This window comes from Lagenorhynchus albirostris, chromosome 12 (genome assembly GCF_949774975.1).
Source record: "Lagenorhynchus albirostris chromosome 12, mLagAlb1.1, whole genome shotgun sequence".
Classification (NCBI taxonomy): domain Eukaryota; kingdom Metazoa; phylum Chordata; class Mammalia; order Artiodactyla; family Delphinidae; genus Lagenorhynchus; species Lagenorhynchus albirostris.
Genome location: NC_083106.1, coordinates 22,105,748 through 22,129,326, shown reverse-complemented (window position 1 = coordinate 22,129,326; position 23,579 = coordinate 22,105,748). Strand labels below are relative to the sequence as shown.

The following is a 23,579-nucleotide window of genomic DNA, read 5'->3' as shown; positions in this document are numbered from 1 at the left end:
TTCCTGACATTTTTTCCTTTTAATTTCATGTCATTTTTCATAGTTCGCAGTATTCACAAAAATTTTTAAAGTCTGTATTTTCTTTAATCTTCAACTTAAAAAAAAATACTTTGTTGCTATTCTGTTTCTGAACACTCCTATCTGTTTAGTTATATGTATTTAACTCTTTTAACTGTGCTTTATATATACAATTCCATCTCAGAATTTGATTAAATTTGTTGTCATTGTAAACTTCTACCATTCCAGTTATAACTGTCTTGGAATCAGTGTCCCAGTTTTAGGTATAAAGTCACCAAAAGTATATATTAAAATTTTTAATTTTGTATTTTAAAGCAAGCGATGTTCAAAATATAAATAAGTTATTTTTCTTTAACATCTTGTGTTAACTACTTCTGGCCAGTATTGATAGGCTTTCGTTTATTGTATTTTAGATTTATTTCACTTCTAGCAATGTTTGAGGAGCAGATACCATTTTGCCTTTATCTGTTGAGTTTCTGCTAGTTTGGGGGAATAAAATGAATATGGTATGTTTTCCTGCCCTCACAAGGTTTGTGTTCCAACTTGGAAAGGGAAGCAGAATAACTGAGTATGATGATATATGGTGTAGTAATGACAAAATACAGTGATGCGATCCAGTCCTACCATTTGCCTGGCACTGTGCTTAGACACTTTAGATATATCTTGTTTCACTTTCACAACCCTGAATTACAGTGAGAAAACAGAATCAGAAAATAAAAGTTCCTTGTCCCCAGATGCTATGGCCCAGAACAGTATTAACAAACTCTGTGTAATAAAGGTCTAGCATTTTTTTCTTCTTAATTTCCATTCTGTTGCAAGCTGATTGTTTTGTAAAATATAAATAATGATTAACTAGAAAAATAAAACCTTAAAAAGACATATAAAATACAAACCTAATTTGCTATAAGTTTCCTAAATGCTCTCAATTTCTGTATTGTCTTGTCACAAAAGTGGTAAACAGTTTGCAGGCCAGCTCTGGTTCTGGGACCATATTTTGATTGGCACTGATCTACATCCCTCTATGGGAGCTCCCAGAGAATCCTGTTTGTATCTCAATCATGGACTCTCCCTACTCGAAAAACAGGGCTGCAACATAACTGGAATAATAATATACATGAATAGCTGTCTGCAAAGGAGGTAGTCTATTTAAGGTATTCATTTGCACTGTAAGGTTCAGAATTAAGCAACATCTTCTTGCTAGCCTAGAAAACCATGGTAGATCAGGAGAAATTCATCTACTTACAAAACTGTGTTTTGTACATACACCATACCTTAAGTTTTCATGCTCTCACTGTACACTGAAGGTCTCAGTAATTGTAATAATAAATAGAAAGATATGAGGGTAGTATTGTCTCTCTTATTAGAGTAGGAATTTCATGTATCTTGTATTCACTTCTGTATAATAATTGCCAAGAACAGTGTCTTGTACATGATCTTCAAATAGTTGTAAATTAATGAAGTATTTTTGCATACAATGTTAGTATAATGTGATTCAGAATACTGCAGGCATTGGCCTCAAAATCCCATATGCCACTTCATAACTGTGTGACTTTGGGTAAGTTATTTGACTTATGTAAGCCTGTTCCCACATCTGTAAGATGAAGAAAATTGTAACACCTACTTCTTCAAGGTGTCTTGGATTTTAAATGAGAAAATACATGTAAAGCCTTTAACAAAGTACCTAGCATATAGTAAACGCTTAAAAAACATTAATTTTGCTTTTATTAGTTGATGGATAATGTTCTAATATCCTGTATTTAGAGAGGACATCCACGTAAAATACATGAAAATTTTAATGGAAACTATTCTCATCTACTCAATCTTATATATTAAGATAAATTTATTCAGAAATAGGCATATTGTGTATTATTACTACTATATTTGGAGGTCTAGCATGTACAATTGGAGTCCCAAAAAAGAGACTAGAAAGAAAATGTTGAAGAAATAATGACCATAGATTTTCTAAATTGAGTGAAAAAAATAGTTATGGAGCCAAGAAGCTCAGTGAACCTCAAGTAAAATAAATACAAAGAAACCATACCTGAGAGCATTTACTGGTTGTGATAGTCCAACCAGTAAAGTTCAGTGATGGAAGAGGAAATCTTGAAGGAGCTGTCTTGGGAAACGACACATTACGCACAAGGTAACAATGCTTTGAAGGATGGATGGCTTCTCATTTTTTAAAAAAGTTGTGGCAAGAAGATAATGAAATTGGCATATTTAAAGTACTGAAAGAAAAAGCAAACAAGCAAAAGAACCTGACAGCTCAGACTTCTATGTAGAGCAAAGCTACCCTTCAAATAATGAAGGTAAAATAAAAGACATTTTTAGACAAATTAGTTCATTACTAGCAGATCTGCACTAAAGATCTAAAGAACTAAAGAACAGCAGAAAGGATGTTTTTCAGGCTGAAAGAAAATGATACCAGATGACAATTTGGATTTATAGGAAGGAATAAAGTACACTGATACAGTGTATAAGTAAATACATTAAAAACTATATATTTCCTCTTTTATTCGTTTCTTTAAAAATATATATATGCCATTTAACTAAAACTTATTGTAACTATACATATATATTTGGTAACCCCCCCTCTAAAAAAAAAGGCAGGGAAAGGGAACAGAGGGAAACAGAAGCAGATAGGACTAATATAAAACAAATAACAAATTTTAGGCCTGCATACAGCTGTATCAGTACATACTATAAATGTAAATGGAGTAACACTCCAATTTAAAAGTAGAAAGCAAGTCCTAACTGTATACTATTTATAAGAGACATCCTTTAAATACAGAGACACATATTTTGAAACTGAAAGGATGAAAAAATATTCAATGCAAATACTAAGTTGGCAAAATCTGAGGTGGCCATATTAATATTAGATAAAGTAAACTTTAAGATGATGTTTTACCAGAGGTAAAATGGGACATTTTGTTATCAAGAAGATATTACAGTTCATTAAGAAGGTACCACAGTTATAAATGTCTATGTACCTAATAGCAGTTTTAAACTTTATGAAACAAAACGTGATAAAAATAAAAGAAAATACAGGAAAAAAGTCATAATAGTGGTTGGAGATGTTAACACCCCCCTCTCAGTCATTGGTAGGATAAATAGTTTAAAAGCAGTAAAATTATCTAAAATGAACAAAGGCTGCCCACATCAAATATTGGCTAGAACGTGTGAAAACAAGAGCTTTCGTACATTGCTTGGTGAAAATGTTAGATGTCATAACCAGTTTGGGAAGAGATTTGGCAGATTTTTATAAAGTTAAACATACACCTACCTTTTTACCCAGCAATTCCTTGGTGTTTATCCAAGAGAAATGAAAACATATGTCCAGAAAAGACTTGTTCAGGAGTGTTCATAGGAACTTTATTCATGATATCCCAAAGCTGTGTAAACAACCTAGATGTCCACCAGCAGAGGAACTGATAAATAAATTGTGCTGTTACTAAGGTATAAAAAGAGGCTACTGATATACCCTAAAACATGCATCAATTTTGTAGACATTATGTTGAGCAAAAAAAGACCCAAAAGAATACAAACTGTATGATTCCCTTCATGTAAAGTACTACAATAGACAACTTGATTCTAGTGAAGAAAATTAGGAGTTTTTGGTGTATGGAAAGGGGAAATTGATCCGGAAAGGGATATAAAGGAGCTTCCTGGGGAACTAGAAATGTTGTATTTTGATAGGAGTATGTTTTACACAGGTAGATCTTTTTGTCAAAACTCAAACTATACACTTAAGATTTATACATCTCAAGGTATATCAGTTTTACTGCAAAAAAAGTTAAATATTGAACTATTGTTTGTAGGGTTTTTTTTCTTGATGATATTGAGTTGGCAATTCTAAAACTGCTTACTCTATATTCAAGGATTGTGCAAATGAGTAAATATATTGAGGAAGCCAGATTTCTCACTTCTGGGGAAAGAAGTTACAGTGGGGGGTGGGAGAAGACTATATTGTATTATATTGTTGGATTGGCATTGGAGATGTCCATATTAACTCATGCTTTTAAATATACAAATAAGGCAAAATAGATCTATTTCTATAAACAGTATGTATGTATACTATAAATGGGTGCATATACAGTATATGCATGTATTTGTATGTACAGCATATATACATAGGTGTGTGTACACATGCACATAAAACATAGTTCCTATATCTCTGTACTGAAAGAACCTAGAAGCAATGATGCATCAATAACAGTGAGCACCTCTAGTGCCTGATTTTGGGTTCTAAATACCCTTCGTCTATAAAAGGAACCAGGACTCTCATAGAAAGGACTGAATCTAGGGCTGGGTAAGGGAAAGTACTAAATGAAGCTAGATCTTCTTACTGTGCCAGAAAGTAAAGAAATGGTTCATATAATCACAGGAACATGTCAGAAGGATCCAGAAGCCAACTTGAAAGGGTTCCCACTGTCGGCATCAGGGACAATTTGACTATGGAAATATGAATGATATTAATAGGTAATGCATTGAATAAAATAAGAATTCATTCGTCCCTACTGAAACATACAATGGAATAAATAAATGAATGAATAAATAAATAATGGAAGGATGGAGAAAGCTCCTTACAGTAGCGTTCTAACTAATAAATAGAGAAATGACAATGAAGTTAGAAATCATTAATGGGATTTAAAACTAGTGGGTAGAAAATTTGGTGACGAGCAGGATATTTACATTAGTCTCTAAATGTCTCCCCTCAGATTGCTTATTAATTTTAAAGGGGAAAATAGTAAGCCAGTAATGGAAAAACCTGTCTGACACCACTTTAACCAAGTCGTCAAACCTAACACATTCAATATTGGGACCAGCTGATATTATGTGGCTCCTAATAAGATGAAGTGAGAAAGGCAAATATCACTTCAGTGCAAATCCTGTGGAAAATGCATAATCTGAACCTAATCATGAGGAAACATCAGACAAATCCAAATTGAAATGTCAAGGTCAAGAAACACTAACAAAGGCTGTTCCAGATTAAGGGCTAAAAAGATAATGACAACTAAATAATATATGCTTTTTAAGTTAAATAGACCCAGGGGAGGAACTACCAAGGACATCATTGGGCCAATTGACAGAATTTATTGGGACTGTGGATCAAACAGTATTCTTGTGTAAGTGTTAAATTTCCTGATTTTATTAACCATTGTGTGTGAGATTGTCCTTGATCTTAGAAAATGATTAATGAAAGGGTAAGGGGGCAGAGTGACTTCCAACTTACTCTTAATTGGTACAGAAAAAAATGCAGTAAACATTTTGCATATTAATATGTGCATAGGAAGTCCATGCATATATGAGTAGATTGATAATACAAAATGTAAGCAATTGGGTGATCTGAGTGAAAGATATCGTGTACTAGTTTTAAAACTTTTCTCCAAGCTTGATGAAATTATATAAAGTTCCTTCACAAAACTATATATATTTTTTTTTTTTTTTCTCCCCCAGAAGATAGCATTGGCTTCTTTTCTTGCCCTGGTGGATTAGGTTTTAAATAGTTAATGTTCATACCTTCTTTGGATATCTTTCAGCTAATTGGAGTGTACCTTTCAAATATTATAAAAATAGAGTAAATTTAAGTATTTGTGTATTATAGTTAAGATTTTTTGGTACAGTTTTACTCTCATTTTTAAAATTTGTTTTATAAAATTCTAGTTGCTTTGAAAAATATAAAGGTATAAAAATTTTGAATAAGTCTCCAGGAAATACATATTATTTGTGATAACACTTTAATATTTGAATCATGATAGTAAGTTTGTTGAATATGTATTTTTAGTGTTTCTCATTGTGCTGTGTCCAGTGTTCCTGGGAGTTATATAGAGCCCTTGTTTGTGTAATATACTTGGGAGAATTGAGGGCCTAAGAGTATAAATGTGTTATCTGTGATGTTACCACCAGCTTAGAGATTCTTACTTTCTTTTGTGTCACTAACTACTTTGAAATGTTATGAAAGCTGTGGCTTCTCTCCCATGCATATGTGTATTGCTTTTTTTTCATATAATGCAGGGGGTTTCACGGACACCCTTCACCCTATCCACTGACCCCTCCCTGCAAGCTTAAGTGAAACTGTGTACTGAAGTTTAATGTTCACATTTATTCGTTAGCAAGAAGTGTTTCACTCCAGTTCAGTATTTTTCTTAGTGCCGTTCTAGGACAGCCAGCTTCAGAATCGTTTGTGGTACTTGATTTAAAAAAAAAAAATGGATTCCAGAATCTACTGTCCATTCATTCATTCACCAAATATTTGTTAATGTCTACTACATGCCAAACACTGTTTTAGGCAGTAGTAATATAGCAGTGGATTAAATCCCTGCCCTCGTGGTTATCACATTCCTCTGGTGAAGACAGACAATAAGCAAATAAACACATAAAATGTATAGTATGTCATATGGTAAGTATTGTGGTAGGGATCCCATGGTAGGGATAGGAAGGTCAATTTAAATAAGGTATTTGGGGAATGTCTCACTAAGAAGGCAACATTTTAGCAAAGCCCTGAAGAAATAAGGGAGTGAATCATTCAGATGTTCCAGGAAGAGACAAGAGAAAGTGCAAAGATTTGTGAACAGCACAGGTACCTGTTAAAGTTCAAGATACAGCAAGGAATACAACGTGGCTGAATCTAGAGTGAGGGAAGTGCTGGCAGGTGACCGTGGGGAAGGGGAGTTCAAATAGAGTTGACAGGATTTGACTGCTATCTTTAAAGTGTTATTACTTGCATTATAATGGACAACGGTGGAAATAGGGGCACCGTTAGTATATTATTAATAATCAAAGTGAGGGCAGTGGTGACTCAGACCAGAAATTGCAATAGAAGACATGGTGAGAAACTGGATACATTTTGAATGTAGAACTGACAGAATTTAAGATTCATTGGTAGAATATGAGAGAAATAGAGGGCTCAAAAATGACTTCAAAGGTTGGGGCTTGAACAACTACAAGACATTTACTGACGTGGAGGAACGAATTGAGTAGCGGGAAGATCTGAAATCGGTTGTGAACTTTGGATGTTTTGAGCTATCAGATGTACAAGTGAAATGCTGAGTTGAATGTATACATCTTGAAGTTCAGAAGAGAGGTCTGAGCAGAGAATATGAATTTGGGAGTTGACCGCACAGTATTTAAAGCCATTAGACTGGAAGAGGTCGTCAAGGTAAAGTGTTGAAAACAAGAAAAGAAGTCTAAGAACTGAAGTCTGTGGCACTCCCCACCCTGGAGATGAGAAAGAATCACTATGAAGGTCTGAAAAGGAACACCCAGTGAGGCAAAACCAGAAGACCAGGAAAGCAAGTGAAAAGGGGGTTGCGAGGAGGAGGGAGTACTCAACTTTCCACGTTAATGGGGACAAGTAAGATGACATCTAAACTTTGGATTTAGCAAGAGAAGTAATCCTTAACCTTGACAAAAGCAGTTGCAGTGCATGCTAGGGATAAAAACTTGACTAGGATGGGTTCAAGAGGAAGAATTGGAGACAGCTAATATAAAGCATTTTCTAACACACCATTGTAAAGCAATTATACTCCAATAAAGATGTTATAAAAAATAAAGCATTCTCTTTCAAGGTGGCTAATGGAAAATGATTTATATCAGGTTTTCTATAATTTGGGCCAGGAATTTTTTTTTTTTCATGTGGACCATTTTTTTAAAGTCTTTATTGAATTTGTTACAATATTGCTTCTGTTTTATGTTTTGGTTTTTTGGCCGTGAGGCATGTGGGATCTTAGCTTCCCAACCAGGGGATCAAACCCACACCCCCTGCATTGGAAGGTGAAGTCTTAACCACTGGATCACCAGGGAAGTCCCAGGAATTTATTTTTTTATTACACCTTAATATGATTCTTACATGCACCAGGTTTGAGAACCCCTGTTTTAATGTATGATTGGTGTTTGCTGGCCAGTCATTCTTCAGTGTAGCAAGTGCAAATGATTTAAAAATTAAATGAAAATTCTTATTTAACTGCTGACTCAGTGGCTAAAATTTGCAGTTGTCAGTGACTCTCATCAATCCAGTTACAAAACAGGAACATAGAGGCCAGGGACAAAAGTAAAAGTTCTTTTTGTAATTCCTGTTTCCCAGAAAGGATGTCTAATCAGCCAAAATAAGTTGAAAAATTTCAAAAATATTGACATCTTGAAATTCTCCTCTTCAAATATTGTTTAATATTTAGCATCCTTTATTTTAAAGAAAACAATGAAAAGGTGAATTAGTTTTGAGTTACAACTGCCAAAATCTGCTCAGAATTTAAGCACCAGTTTCTAGCGATGTCTTGGAAATAGTGTGGAATAAAAATCAAACTGTTGTGTTGATTTATCTGCTTTGGGGAAATTTTTTTAAATGTTATTTACTAAAATGAACCCATTTCAGGTTAGAGTAATGTTTTTTAAACTTCACATACTAATGAAGGAATCCAGCCTGGTTTAAATGTCTCTACACTGTTTATACTATGAAATTAGGAATGAAGGAACCTTCTAAAGTCATTACAATACGACTTACCCAATTAAGGCTTTAGGCGATGTTAAATTATTTCAGACCAAAGAAAGTCTGTCTCATTTTTAAAAGACTCCAAAAGAAAGTAACTTAAACTTTCCTAAGCAATTTATTCATTTACTTTCAAAATGATTCTCTTTATATTTAAAGTAACATTTAAAAGCCCGTTTTCTGGTTCTGAAGAACCTAGGGGCAGGACAGGAATAAAGACACAGATGTAGAGAATGGACTTGAGGACACGGGGAGGGGGAAGGGTAAGCTGGGACGAAGTGAGAGAGTGGCATGGACATATATACACTACCAAATATAAAATAGATAGCTAGTGGGAAGCAGCCGCATAGCACACGGAGATCAGCTCATTGCTTTGCGACCACCTAGAGGGGTGGGATATGGAGGGTGGGAGGGAGACGCAAGAGGGAGGGGATATGGAGATATATGTATACGTATATCTGATTCCCTTTGTTGTACAGCAGAAACTAACACACCATTGTAAAGCAATTATGCTCCAATAAAGGTGTTAAAAAAATAATAAAAAAAGCACACTTTCCCTTATTGTATATATTCCTATCTAAATTACAAATTGCAGTTTGCTAATTGTAGCTTACCAGAACAGCCCTAAATTGAATGGCTGGGTTGACTACTAGTGTGACATGGGATAAGTCATTTTACTTTAGTAATGCCACTTCCTCATCTCTATAATGTTGGCATTATAGAATCCTAAGAGAAAAAGATGAAGAAAATATTATGGACTTCAGATAATACAGGTGTCACATTTAGTGATGGAAGTTATTGCCTGGCTTTCACATTGGACTCCAAAGCTCATGCCTAATTTGTTCATCCTATTACCTCTAGCGCTTGCCTGACTTGAGTAAATGATAAATAGCTGTTGACTTGCTGGGAGTCAGGGTAGCTCATTACGGGAATAAACATTTGAACTGAACTTAAGAGAAGAGGAGACTTTTGGCAGAAGAGGAAGCCGTATGAGACAGGGAGAATAGCATGAGAAAGACTGCAGGTGAGGCAGAATCCTAGCTGGTTTGAGGGAAATGGTAGGAAATGAGACTGAAGCCATGTCCACAATGTAGAAGGCCTTGAATGCCAGGTTAATCTGTATTTACATTGAGTCAGTCTTTTAATGTCTCAGAGCCTTAGTGTGAGTAAAACATGACCTGCCTAAATTTCAAGGTTGTGGTAAGGACCAGGTAAAGGGAAGTGGAGCAAAATATAATTGTACCTGGAAGAAAATGAAAATCAACGTATGGAACTTTTTAAAAAATGGAATCTATGAGAGGATTGTTTTATAAGAGAAGAGAAGTTAAATATACAAATTCAGTAATTTGAAGGGTTACTTTTCTTTAGGTTTCTGTATGTTGTACTACTTATCTATAGTAGTATGTAGAGAATCTCACATTACAGAATACTCAACTAAGTATCTGGACTGTATGCAGTACTTGTAGTTATTGATGACTTAGTGGATCTTTACAAAAGGCAAATTACAGTTGTTTTCCACATAATTAAGTCATGTGTTCTCTCCAACTTTAATGTGCATACAGATCACCTGGGGGGCCTTGATGCAGTGCAGATTGTGGTTCAGGAAGTCTGGGGTAGGCTAGAAGAGTCTGCATTTCTAACAAGCTCCCAGGTGTTAGCAGTGCCACTGGTCCATGATTATAATAAAGGTCAAATGAAAATATAAACTGAAAATCAGTAGTCCATCCGAAATTCTAACAGATTTTACTCTTGTATTTTTAAAGCAAATTTTTGTCTTATTTTATAGCATGTAGCATAAATTTTAAGCCAGGAAAGAAGAAGAGGCAACTAGCAGGTTCTTCACTGATTTTGCATTTCTCTTTACAGCAACCCAGTGATGTATTATTTTCCCCTTTTTAGAACCGAGGTAACTGAGATTTAGAGTTGGTAAATAAAATGTTAGAAGGTCAAGTTTGCGTAGCTGTCGGTCTAATGTTCATGTGTTTGCTGTAACCACTATAGCATCTTAGTTCTTTGTTTGTTTTCATATATTTGTACAGATTAATTTTTCCCTCTTTAGTGAAAATCGTTTAGTATGTTGTTATTTTACGTTTAATTTTAAATTCAATTTAGCCTATTTCTGTCCTGTGCATAAAAGTTGCCAGTTTTGCTGAAAGGACACTCCTGTAATTCCATTATAGACCTTTTCTGAAACACAAAACCACAAAAGAGAACTAGTTATGTGTCTTGAGGAAGATGGCTTTTCATGAAGTCTGTCAAGCCCTAGGCAGTTGGTAGAATCCCATGATAAAGTGGGGAGATTGCCAGAATATATCAGAGCTGTACCATGCAAAAATAGGTTTTATCACAGAAGTATGATTGTCATCATAATGTATATTTTTATTTGACTTTTTTACTGCAGTCTAACATTGACATAAAAATATTTCTTTTAGAATGTGAAACACAGAAAGTATGCAAGGTGGAAGGCAACATATATTCACAATTGTTTAAAGAATGGAGAGACTCCTCAAGCAGGGCCTGTTGGGATTGAAGAAGATAATGGTATGTATTTATCTAAGTAAAATGATTTAGTAGAATCATAATTGCTCAATATATTATTATTCAGAGTTTTTAGAAGGAGTGATACAATTTTGTTTCCTTCATCAGGTCCGAAATCAGGTGTAAAATTATAAACTTAGGGACAAGTGAAAAATTAAGGCCAAACTGTTCTAATATCTGTCTGTGTCAACTGCTCATCTGTCTCCGGCCTCTAATCAGATTTCTTTCCTATGTGGGACAGGCAGTCCTTTTTTAATCTATAAAATGTTTCCAAACCACAAAGAACACTGAATTTATTTTGTATATACCTGAGGTGGGTTTTTTGGGGGGAGAGGGGCAGGTAATACTTTCACATGGTTAAAAATTTATACAGTATATAAGAAATATGAAGTGAAATTCTCCTTTCCACCATGCCCTTTATCTTCCCAGATTCTACTGAAACCCAAATAAGTAAATAATGTTTTTAGTGTTTTGTGTATTTTTACAGAGATTATTTTTTATAAATTACTAGTAAATAGGAATATATACCCTCACTTTTTTCACACAATTGGTAATACACACACTGTTCTACATCTGGTTGGTTGGTTTATTTATTCATTCATTTGGAGGACTATTTAGAATTTTATAATGCCACTCAGTAAAAAAGCAACACTACAGTTCTACCTATAAATACTATGTGTAAACTATTTTTGCAGCTCTTCTCCTAGAGGAGCAAGCTTTTATGCATCATTTCAAGTGAATTTTTTGCTATCTATTCCTGAAGGACACTTCATGATATATCCTTGTTTAATCTTGAGGTAGCCTTTTTCACATAGAATGCTTCTTGCAGTCATATAATAAATGCCTTGCATTCATATAATGCCTTAAAGCTTGCAGATCATTTTCATGTATCTCATACCCTCAAAAATCTCCAAGAGATAGTTGGTGTTACTTCTGTTTTACAGAAGAGGAAATTGAGGTTCTGGGTTTTGGCCTGCCTAATGTCATGAAACCACAGAGAAGGAGAACCAGAAGTTGAATTATTACTCAAAGTCCTTTGTCCTTTTTACTAACACTATAGCATGAATACTGTAATATTAATTTGTTATTAAGTGTTTAAAGTTAACTATTCTAAGACATGGTTAAGTTTTGGAGTTATTTACAGCATGGCGGTGAAATTGGATTTTTTTCAAATGTATTGCTACAACCTTATTTCTCACTTTTTCATTTAATATTTCGGAATGTTTTACATACTTCCTTTGCTGCTTTAATACTGACCACAGTCAGGCATGTTTTATGTTAGTTCTACTGTTTACAAAACCATTAGTCACTTCCAGTTTTCCAGAAGAAAAGATCCAAGATCCTTAGCCTACCAAGCAAGACTCACCACGATCTGGCACTGACCAGTTTTATTTCCTACTCCTGTCTCCTGTTGTCTTTGTCCACTAGGGCTGCCAGAGCAAAATACCATAGACGGGGTGGCTTAAACAAAAGGCATTTATTTTCTCACAGTTCTGGAGGCTGGAAAATCCAAGATCAAGGTCCAGCAGAGTTTGGTTTCTGGTGAAAATCTACTTCCTGGCTTTCAGAGGACCACCTTCCTTCTGTTCTCATATGGTGGAGTGTCAAGGAGAGGGGGCAAAGGAGGGGGAGAGGCGCAGATCATTCCTGTTGGATTAGGGCTCCTCCCTTATGACCTCACTTAACCTGTAGTTACCTCTAAAAACCCTGTCTCCATATACCGTCACATTGGGGGTTACGGCTTCATCATACGAATTTTGGGGGGACAGTTCAGTCCATAACACCTATATAAACCCTCTATTATATCCATAGAAGTTAACGGCAAGAAAGTACCTTTGTCTCTTTCTTTAATTAAAACCATTTCTCCCTCCTAAAATGTTCATCTTTCTTTACCTGTCTGAATCCTGCCTTTCTGTAAAAGCCTTCATGTGAATTTCTGCAGAGCTATTTTATGTATGTATTTATAGTTTCTTATAAAATATATATTTAATAAAGTGAGTATTTTTATAATTTATGATAATATTTATAATTTATAGAGCACATGCTAGGTGTTAGGCACTGTGATAGACATTTTACATATATTATCTAATTTAGTCCCCATATAATTCTGTTGGTAGCTGGGCATCCCTATTTAAGCTCTAATGACTAGTTAATGGAACCTAGGATTTGAACCCAAATCTTTATCATTCTAACGTCTATGCTCTTATTCTGCATTTAAGTGGATGTATTTTTTCCTCAACCAGATAACAAGACTTAACACGTATATATTTTCCCCATTGAGCCTTCCAGGAAAATGTCCCAGTCAACCAATCAACTTAACATAATCTAGTCTTCCCTTGAGAACATAGTACCAACATGATGAGAAACACTTCTGTGCTTTAGCCATGGTATAGAGCCCCAAATTTGTAATGACCTCCCATTTCCTAGGGCATACCCTTGTGCTTGCATTTTTTAAATCTTATACATTTTTTTCATTCATTTTTTAAGAAACTTTTTTTTTCTTTTTTAAAGTCATTTTGTCGGCGTTACCTGGGTACTAGGGTTGGATAAGACATGGTCCTGTACTGTAAGAGCTTACATTCTCATGGGGAGCTATAGGTTAATAAGTAGTTATAGTACATGTTGGTAAGAAGTGGTGCCTGAGCTGAGTCTTAAAAGATAAATTGAACTAATTAAGTCAGGTAAAGAAAAAAGGGAAGGATGCTACAACTGAAGAGAATAGCATCTTCAAAGGCAGGGAGGTGGATTGAGAACTGGCCAACTGTAAGAACTGAAAGAAAGGGAAAAAAAAGAAGAAAAATGTTTTTGAAAGTGAATTGGAGAAAGATAATTCTGCAGGTTGTAATGTGAATCCAGGAGCAGTAATCCAAATTATAAATAATGAAAATCTGGGTAAGTTATTGGCCAGGGGGGAATAAAGAGAAGGAAGTATAGTTAAGGAAGTGTAATCAATAGGATCAAGGAACAGTTTAATATGAGACAAGAGGGAGAAAACAGAAAATGATTCCTGTTTTGGGCTTTTGTGCTCAGAGGCATGGTGATTCCATTCAAAGAAATAGCTAAATACAAGATGAGCAGGTTGGTGGGAAAAGTCAAGGGAAGGCATTGAGATGCTAATGTGATTACTACTTGAAGAAGTTCAATAGCGATTAGATATTCTACCCAAGATTTCAGAAGAAAGGTCAAGGCTGAAAGTAGAATTTTGGAGTTGTCAGTTTGAAAGGAAGAAGTGAAGCCAAAGTAAAATGCTGGATCACCCAGGGGGAATGGGTTGCTTAAGAATTAAAACCAAAGGTGGAACCAACCTTTTTTCACCTTTAGTAATCATATTAAATTGGAGTCTGAAGCAGAGACACTTCTGTTATTACATATAAGGTACATACACATATGTGTAGTAAATGTAAAAATACATGTAATATTCCTAATTACTCTCAAACATTTGATTTGAAAGATACTTCACTGCTTATATATGCTTATGTATGAAAATACACCATGAAAAAAATCTTTGTTTTTTTAAACATATCATTTTACTTTTCAGTAGTATTTCTGAGGTATCATTCTAGATACACTGAAATACCTATAAATGATCAATTTTGTTTTTCAGGCACTCTTTCAGCATCAGTAACTTTCTCTAATCTTAAACTTTTTAACCTTTTTCTCTTGAAAGTGTTGATTATTATCTTGATCTCTTTTGTTCTGAAATGGTTGTTTTAAGCCCTCTATAATACTATAAATTATTAAATCTATGTAATTTTTATTTTGCTTTCCCAAAATTGGCTTAAATTGAGCTTGTAATTTTTATTCATTATTTTCATTCAGTTTTTATAGAGCTTCTGGATAGTAGAAAATTGTTAGCTATAGAATACTAATAATCCTTTTAGATATAAAGGAGAATATTTTCATTGTATACTTTTCAACCTGTTAATTTAAAAAATACCCTGGTGTCATTAGGTGTTAATGTCATAACATCTAACAGTGTCTGCTCAGAAATGGCTTACGGCTCTAAAAGAGGATGTTATTAAATCTGAATATGTATGCAAAAACTCTTCTTGAAAACTGATTTTTCTTTTTCTCAGTGTAGCATTATATTCTCTTGTGTTTTTAAATTTTATAAGATATTCTAGGTGTAAAAGGTATTATGTTTAATAAAAGTCTAATTTTCTGTCATTCTGGAATTGAATTCTAGTAAAGCTAGTAAAAAATAATAGATACTATACCTTAGTTAATTTAGAGTAAGAGAAAAAGAAGTATACTTAATTTTTGAAAACAGTACTATGTCACCATATTATCAGAAAATACTTAAGGAAGCCATATGATTGGTACAAAAAAGTGTTCTAGAAAAAATTTAGGCTCAACTGAAGGAATATCTGTTAACATTCAAACTCTAAGTTTCCATATCCACTTGGATATGGAACAACAAAGTGGCTCTCTTATTACTCCTTTCTACATAGACAGCTCAATGTGAAATTTTATTCCTTTGTTTTTGTTGATTAATTTGTTGAACAACACACAGGTAATCATTTAATAGCTAGTAAACAATAAATATTGAGTAAAAGGCAGCTGTCAGAAAGTAGAGTTCTTATGGAGAGCATAAATGTGACATGTTTTGCCAAAAATGTCCTCCATTTTTCATAAATTTAAAGAATGGGTTTAAAGAAAATTTATTTTTAAGAAAAATATAATATATGCAAAGATTTTACAGAGTTGGAAAGTATTAATTTAAAGAAATGTTGATCATACTGCCAGGCACAACTAAGTGTTTCAAGAAAAGGAAAAAAATTTAAACAATTATTTTAAGAGAAGCTGCTTATCAATTGCATTAAATAGAATTACATTCAAATGTCTGTCATGTCCGTATAGCAAAATAAGAATATTTGGCATTTCTATTTCAAAATACAGATCTTCCTCAACTTACAATGGGGTTATATCCTAATAACCCATCATAAACTGGAAATATAATTTGAAAATACATTTAATACACCTACCCTACTGAACATCATAGCTTAGCCCAGCCTACCTTAAAAGTGCTCAGAACACTTACAGTAGCCCACAGTTGGGCAGAGTCATCTAACACAAAGCCTATTTTATAATAAAGTGTTGAATATCTCATGTAATTTACTGAATAGTGTACTGAAAGTGAAAAATAAAATGGTTGTAAGTGTATCGGTTTTTTACCCTGGTGGTTGCGTGGCTGACTGGGAGCTGTGGCTGCAGCTGCCCAGCATCACAGAGAGTACTATACTGCATATCGCTGGCCTGGGAAAAGATCAAAATTCAAAGTATGGTTTCTACTGAGTCCCTATCACTTTTGCACCATCGTACAAAACCCCCATGAATCAGGGACTGTGTGGACCTCATTTAACATTGCATGTATATTATATAATAGATGTTGAGGAAAATGAAGATGCTGGAACAGCCTCTCTGCCCAGTCAGCCACCTCAGCCGTCATCTTCAGCGTATGACCCAAGCAACATGCCATCAAGCAGCTATACTGGAATACAGATTCCTCCCGGTGCCCACGCTCCAGCTAATACCCCAGCAGAAGTGCCTCATAGCACAGGTAGGAAATTGAAGCTTAACGAATTTGAACTCTCCTTTCATAAATAACAACTGTGCTTCTCATATTTGTGCCTCATAATGATGGTCCTAAAGCATGATAAGATCTTTAAGTTCCACTTGAACCCACCAAAAAGTTACATCCTTTTTGTTGAAGTTTTAATATTAGTTGTATTTTAATTTTTTAAGAAATGACAAAATATATTTATGTGCAATTGATTACTCTTGACCTTATGTTTTATTAATAAGTAAAGTTCCTGTGCTTTCCGTGTGTGTGGCTGTTTTCTTTTTCTTCCCCTCCCTTTCTTTCCCCTTCACCTCAGAATAGCACTGAGGTGAGTGGGGCTTATTATAGGATGTGTCTGTCAGGTTCCCACTGTGATCGCAAGATTCATTTTTCTTGACTTATTCCCTTAGGACTCTGCCTCCTCCCTCAACATGGGTATTATTGATGAAGGAGCAAGCTTTGAGCACAGAATCTCAATAGCCATGGATTCACAGACAAGTGAAAGGAGGGGGGTTGGGGTTTGGTGGTTTGGTTTTTTAATATTACAAACGTGTCTAAAAATAAACCACAGAAGTGATGCCTGCTATCTTTGAATAAATTAGTACTATATGTCTGTGTTTTCATAGAAAAAAGATCTGACAAAACTAGTCTCCAGGAATAAGTCAATGTCATAATATAAACTTTTGAAAGTTGCAGATACTCTTATTTACTTGTATTGTTGACAGAGTATAACCCTTACTTCCAAATAGAGGGGCATTTAAAACCATAGTTTAAATAAATCTTATATTTAATTAATTTTTTTTCCAAAAATTGTTTTTAAACTTTTATCTCAGCATAAGGGTAATCTATGGTAGTAACCTATATATTTCAAAATATTTAATTAATAGAATAAAAGTTGCCTTTGCGCCTTGATTTCTACTATTGCGGTTATTCACCATTACTTCATTGACTTTCAAATTTTCAGCCTCAGTTTACCCAAACCATTTAGGTTATTTTGCATGAGTTGAACAACATTTAAGAGTTTTCTGTTTTGACCCTTGTAGCAGCAATTACGATTAGTTTCTTTCCTCCTGTTTTACAGCTTTCAACTTCATATCATCTACAAATAATGCAAACATTTTTGTAAGCATATTGATGAACATGATAATTTTAACACTGATCTCTTTAGTATCATCATTCTGTATATTTCACCCTGCCGGACTTTTCATTGCTTTAAGGTCTATGTGATAGAATTAATAGACCAATTTCCATTAGTTTTGTAAGTAAAATTTCATGGAACACTGTTTTAAATATTTTATTATCTTTTGGGAATATTCAGTATTTCCAGGGTAGAATGAAGTAAGCAAAACCAGCTACATATTTAGATGTATTTGCCTTTGATAAATACTGCTCAAGTTACACTATTGGTAGTAAGTTTAAAAACTGACCAAGAGCCTCCAACACAAGCATCTTTACAGAAGGGTGAAGTGAGAATAAAATACACTTGGGAGTCACATAGTATTAGTAATTAGTTTCTACTCCTTGCTAAACCACAAACTCAACTGTTACTCAGTTCCCGACTGAGGTTATTCTCTCTTTTAAAATGAAATTAATCATACTTCTCATAGTTGTTTCAATTATTAAAGGGGAAGAAGTATGAAAGTTGACTACTATGCCTAACACAAAATCAGTGTTCAGCAAATTAGCTTCCTTTTCCTTTTTTTTTCCTTTTTCTTTTCCCATATATTTTATTACAGAATTTTTTTTTTTTTAAGATGTTGGGGGTAGGAGTTTATTTATTTATTTTGGGTTGTGTTGGGTCTTCGTTTCTGTGTGAGGGCTTTCTCTAGTTGCGGCAAGTGGGGGCCACTCTTCATCGCGGTGCGCGGGCCTCTCACTATCACAGCCTCTCTTGTTGCGGAGCACAGGCTCCAGATGCGCAGGCTCAGTAGTTGTGGCTCACGGGCCTAGTTGCTCCGTGGCATCTGGGATCCTCCCAGACCAGGGCTCGAACCCGTGTCCCCTGCATTTGCAGGCAGATTCTCAACCAGTGTGCCACCAGGGAAGCCCCTATTACAGAATACTGAGTAGAGTTTCCTTTGCTATACAGTAGGTTCTTGTTGGTTATCTTTTTTTTTTTTTTGACATCTTTATTGGAGTATAATTGCTTTACAGTGTTGTGTTAGTTTCTGCTTTATAACAAAGTGAATCAGCTATATGTATATATATATACATCCCCATATCCCCTCCCTCTTGTGTCTCCCTCACACCCTCCCTATCCCACCCCTCTAGGTGGTCACAAAGCACTGATCTCCCTGTGATATGCGGCTGCTTCCCACTAGCTATCTATTTTACGTTTGGTAGTGTATATATGTCAGTGCTGCTCTCTCACTTCGTCCCAGCTTACCCTTCCCCCTCCCTGTGTCCTCAGGTTCGTTCTCTACGTCCACATCTTTATTACTTTCCTGCCCCTAGGTTCATCAGAACCATTATTTTTTTCTTAGATTCCATATATATGTATTAACATACAGTATTTGTTTTTCTCTTTCTCACTTCACTCTGTATGACAGACTCAGTGTCCATCCACCTCACTACAAATAACTCAATTTCGTTTCTTTTTATGGCTGAGTAATAGTCCATTGTATGTATGTGCCACGTTTTCTTTATCCATTCATCTGTCGATGGACACTTAGGTTGCTTCCATGTCCTGGCTATAGTAAATAGTGCTGCAGTGAACATTGTGGTCCATGACTCATTTTGAATTATGGTTTTCTCAGGGTATGTACCCAGAAGTGGGATTGCTGGGTCGTATGGTAGTTCTATTTTTAGTTTTTTAAGGAACCTCCATACTCTTCTCCATAGTGGCTGTATCAATTTACATTCCCACCAACAGTGCAAGAGGGTTCCTTTTTCTCCACACCTCTTCAGCATTTATTGTTTGTAGAATTTTTGATGATGGCCATTCTGACTGGTGTGAGGTGATACCTCATTGTAGTTTTGATTTGCATTTCTCTAATGATAGTGATGTTGAGCATTCTTTCATGTGTTTGTTGGCAGTCTGTATATCTTCTTTGGAGAAATGTCTCTTTCGGTCTTCTGCCCATTTTTGGATCGGGTTGATTGTTTTTTTGATATTGAGCTGCATGAGCTGCGTGTATATTTTGGAGATTAATCCTTTGTCATTTGCTTCGTTTGCAAATATTTTCTCCCATTGTGAGGGTTGTCTTTGTGTTGTTTATGGTTTCCTTTGCTGTACAAAAGCTTTTAAATTTCATTAGGTCCCATTTGTTTAGTTTTGTTTTTATTTCCATTTTTGAATCTATGTTCATCAGTGATGTTGGTCTGTAATTTTTTTGTGACATCTTTGTCTGGTTTTGGTATCAGGTGGCCTCATAGAATGAGTTTGGGAGTGTTCATCTCTCTGCTGTATTTTGGAAGAGTTTGAAAAGCATAGGTGTTAGCCCTTCTCTAAATGTTTGATAGAATTCGCCTGTGAAGCCATCTGGTCCTGGGCTTTTGTTTGTTGGAAGATTTTTCATCACAGTTTCAATTTCAGTGCTTGTGATTGGTCTGTTTATATTTTCTATCTCTTCCTGGTTCAGTCTTGGAAGGTTGTGCTTTTCTAAGAATTTGTCTATTTCTTCCAGGTTGTCCATTTTATTGGCATATAATTGCTTGTAGTAATCTCTCATGATCCTCTATTTCTGCAGTGTCAGTTGTTACTTCTCCTTTTTCATTTCTAATTCTGTTGATTTGAGTCTTCTCGCTTTTTTTCTTGATTAGTCTGGCTAATGGTTTATCAATTTTGTTTATCTTCTCAAAGAACCAGCGTTTTATTTTAGTTTTATTGATCTTTGCTATTGTTTTCTTCATTTCTTTTTTATTTATTTCTGATCTGATCTTTATGATTTGTTTCCTTCTGCTAACTTTGGTTTGTCCTTCTTTCTCTAATTGCTTTAGTTGTAAGATTAGGTTGTTTATTTGAGATTTTTCTTGTTTTGAGGTAGGATTGTATTTCTGTTGACTTCTCTCTGAGAACTGCTTTTGCTGCATCTCGTAGGTTTTGGGTGGTTGTGTTTTCTTTGTCATTCATTTCTAGGTATTTTTTCATTTCCTCTTTGATTTCTTCAGTGATCTCTTCGTTATTGAGTAGTGTATTGTTTAGCCTCCATGTGTTTGTATTTTTTACAGATTTTTTCCTGTAATTGCTATCTAGTCTGATAGGGTTGTGGTCAGAAAAGATACCTGATATGATTTCAATTTTCTTATATTTACCAAGGCTTGATTTGTGACCCAAGATATGGTCTATTCTGGAGAATGTTGCATGAGCACTTGAGAAGAAAGTGTATTCTGTTGCTTTTGGATGGGAATGTCCTATAAATATCAATTAAGTCCATCTTGTTTAATGTGTCATTTAAAGCTTGTGTTTCCTTATTTTCATTTTGGATGATCTGTCCATTGGTGAAAGTGGTGTGTTAAAGTCCCCCACTATGATTGTGTTACTGTCGATTTCCCCTTTTATGGCTGTTAGCATTTGCCTTATGTATTGAGGTGCTCCTATGTTGGATGCATAAATATTTACCATTGTTATATCTTCTTCTTGGATCGATCCCTTGATCGTTATGTAGTGTCCTTCTTTGTCTCTTGTAATAGTGTTTATTTTAAAGTCTATTTTGTGTGATATGAGAATTGCTACTCCAGCTTTCTTTTGATTTCCATTTGCATGGAATATCTTTTTCCATCCCCTCACTTTCTGTCTGTATGTTCCCTAGGTCTGAAATGGGTCTCTTGTAGACAGCATATATACGGGTCTTGTTTTTGTATCCATTGAGCCAGTCTGTGTCTTTTGGTTGGAGCATTTAATCCATTTCAATTTAAGGTAATTATCGATATGTATGTTCCTATTACCATTTTCTTAATTTGGGGGGGTTTGTTATTATAGGTCTTTTCCTTCTCTTGTGTTTCCTGCCTAGAGAAGTTCCTTTAGCATTTGTTGTAAAGCTGGTTTGGTGGTGCTGAATTCTTTTAGCTTTTGCTTGCTGTAAAGGTTTTAATTTCTCCATCGAATCTGAATGAGATCCTTGCCGGGTAGAGTAATCTTGGTTGTAGGTTTATCCTTTTCTTCACTCTAAATATGTCCTGCCACTCCCTTCTGGCTTGCAGAATTTCTCCTGAAAGATCAGCTGTTACCTTTATGGGGATTCCCTTGTATGTTATTTGTTGCTTTTCTCTTGCTGCTTTTAATGTTTTTTATTTGTATTTAATTTTTGATAGTTTGAGTAATATGTGTCTGGCATGTTTCTCTTTGGGTTTATCATATATGGCACTCTCTGCGCTTCCTGGATTTGATTGACTATCTCCTTTCCCATGCTAGGGAAGTTTTCAACTATAATCTCTTCAAATATTTTCTCAGACCATTTCTTTTTCTCTTCTTCTTCTGGGACCCCTATAATTCGAATGTTGGTTTGTTCAGTGTTGTCCCAGAGGTCTCTGAGACTGTCCTCAATTCTCTTCATTCTTTTTTCTTTTTTCTGCTCCCTGGCAGTTATTTCCACCATTTTATCTTCCAGCTCACTTATCCGTTCTTCTGCCTCAGTTATTCTGCTGTTCATTCGTTCTAGAGTATTTTCAGTTTCAGTTATTGTGTTGTTCATCACTGTTTGTTTTGCTCTTTAGTTCTTGTAGATCTTTGTTAAATGTTTCTTGTATTTTCTCCATTCTGTTTCCCAGATTTTGGGTCATGTTTACTCTGATTACTCTGAATTCTTTTTCAGGTAGGTTGGCTAATCATCTTCATTTATTTGGTCTTGTAGGTTTTTACTTTGCTTCTTCATCTGTAACATATTTTTTTGTCATTTCCATTTAAAAAATTTTTTTTTGATGGGTGAGGCTTTATTCCTGTCTTACTGGTTGTTTGGCCTGAGGCGTCCAGCACTGGAGTTTGCAGGCAGTTGGATAGAGCTGGGTCTTGGTGTTCAGAGGAGGACCTCTGGGAGGCCTTACTCTGATGAATATTTCTTGGGATCTGAGGTTCTCTGTTAGTCCAGTGGGTTGGACTTGGAGCCCCCACCACAGGAGCTGGGGCCTGACCTCCAGCCTGGGAGTGAAGATCTGGCAAGCTGCATGGCACAGCAAAAAAAAAAAAAAAAAGAAAAAAAAAAAGGGAGGTCAGGGGAACAAGCCAAAGAGAGAGAACAATAACAAACTATAAAGAATAAAATAAATTTAGAAAAATAAAAGCTTTATTAGGAAAAATAGAAATGTAAATGAATCAACAACAGTGAATCCACAAGATAAAACAGAACCCCAATCTAAAAGAGGAGGAAAAAAAAAGCCTTTGTATGGGGCAGAATTTAGGCGGGGGTAGAACTTAGGCAGGGGCGGGGTTTAGGGCAGGGCGGGGCCTAGGCGGGTGGGGGGGTGACGTTTGAGCGTGGGGCGGGGCCTAGGCTCAGGACCCAGCTGGAAAAGGCCCTGGGGACGGGGCCTCTGCTTAGGACGTGAAGGGAAGGCGAGAGGCAGCATGTACAAAGGAGGGCCTCTGGAGTGTGGAGTTCCGGAGTTTGGAGGTAGGGCCTGGGTGAGCGTGTGGGAGTGGGGCTTGGGCTCTGCACGGCAGGAGGTTGGCTCCGAGGGCAGAGGATTAGACCCAAGAGCCCAGCAGGCTCCCCCGTAGCTAAGTGGACAGGGAAAGCTCTGGCCCCATTCCCTTCTGTTCCTCTGAGTACCCCCCCCCCCGCCGTTCCTCCCCAGGGTCTCCCCCATCCCCACGGGACCCCTAACCGTGTGTGGGTCACTGGGTTTAGGAACTCCTCCCTTCCCCCAGCCACCCCTCAGGGGTGCTGGTTCCAGAGGTCCAGCCTTTACTTTTCCTCCCCCTTCCCTCCCTCCCGCTCTGTCAGGACCCGCATGGCTGGAGGGGGCCTCGGTGGGCAGAGGATCAGGCCCAGGATCTCAGCAGGTTCCTGGGGGCCCAAGTGGGCAGGAGAAACCTGG

General features: G+C 35.9%; 1 protein-coding gene across 1 annotated transcript in view; it reads left to right on the top strand.

Moving 5' to 3' along the window:
- The window catches only part of VTA1 (vesicle trafficking 1), a 66,582-nt gene that overhangs the window by 28,759 nt on the left and 14,244 nt on the right, over positions 1-23,579 (top strand). Inside the window, exons 5-6 of the mRNA XM_060168039.1 lie at positions 10,936-11,044; positions 16,428-16,601. Coding sequence (XP_060024022.1) covers positions 10,936-11,044; positions 16,428-16,601 — 283 coding nt within the window. The remainder of the gene's footprint in view (positions 1-10,935; positions 11,045-16,427; positions 16,602-23,579) is intronic.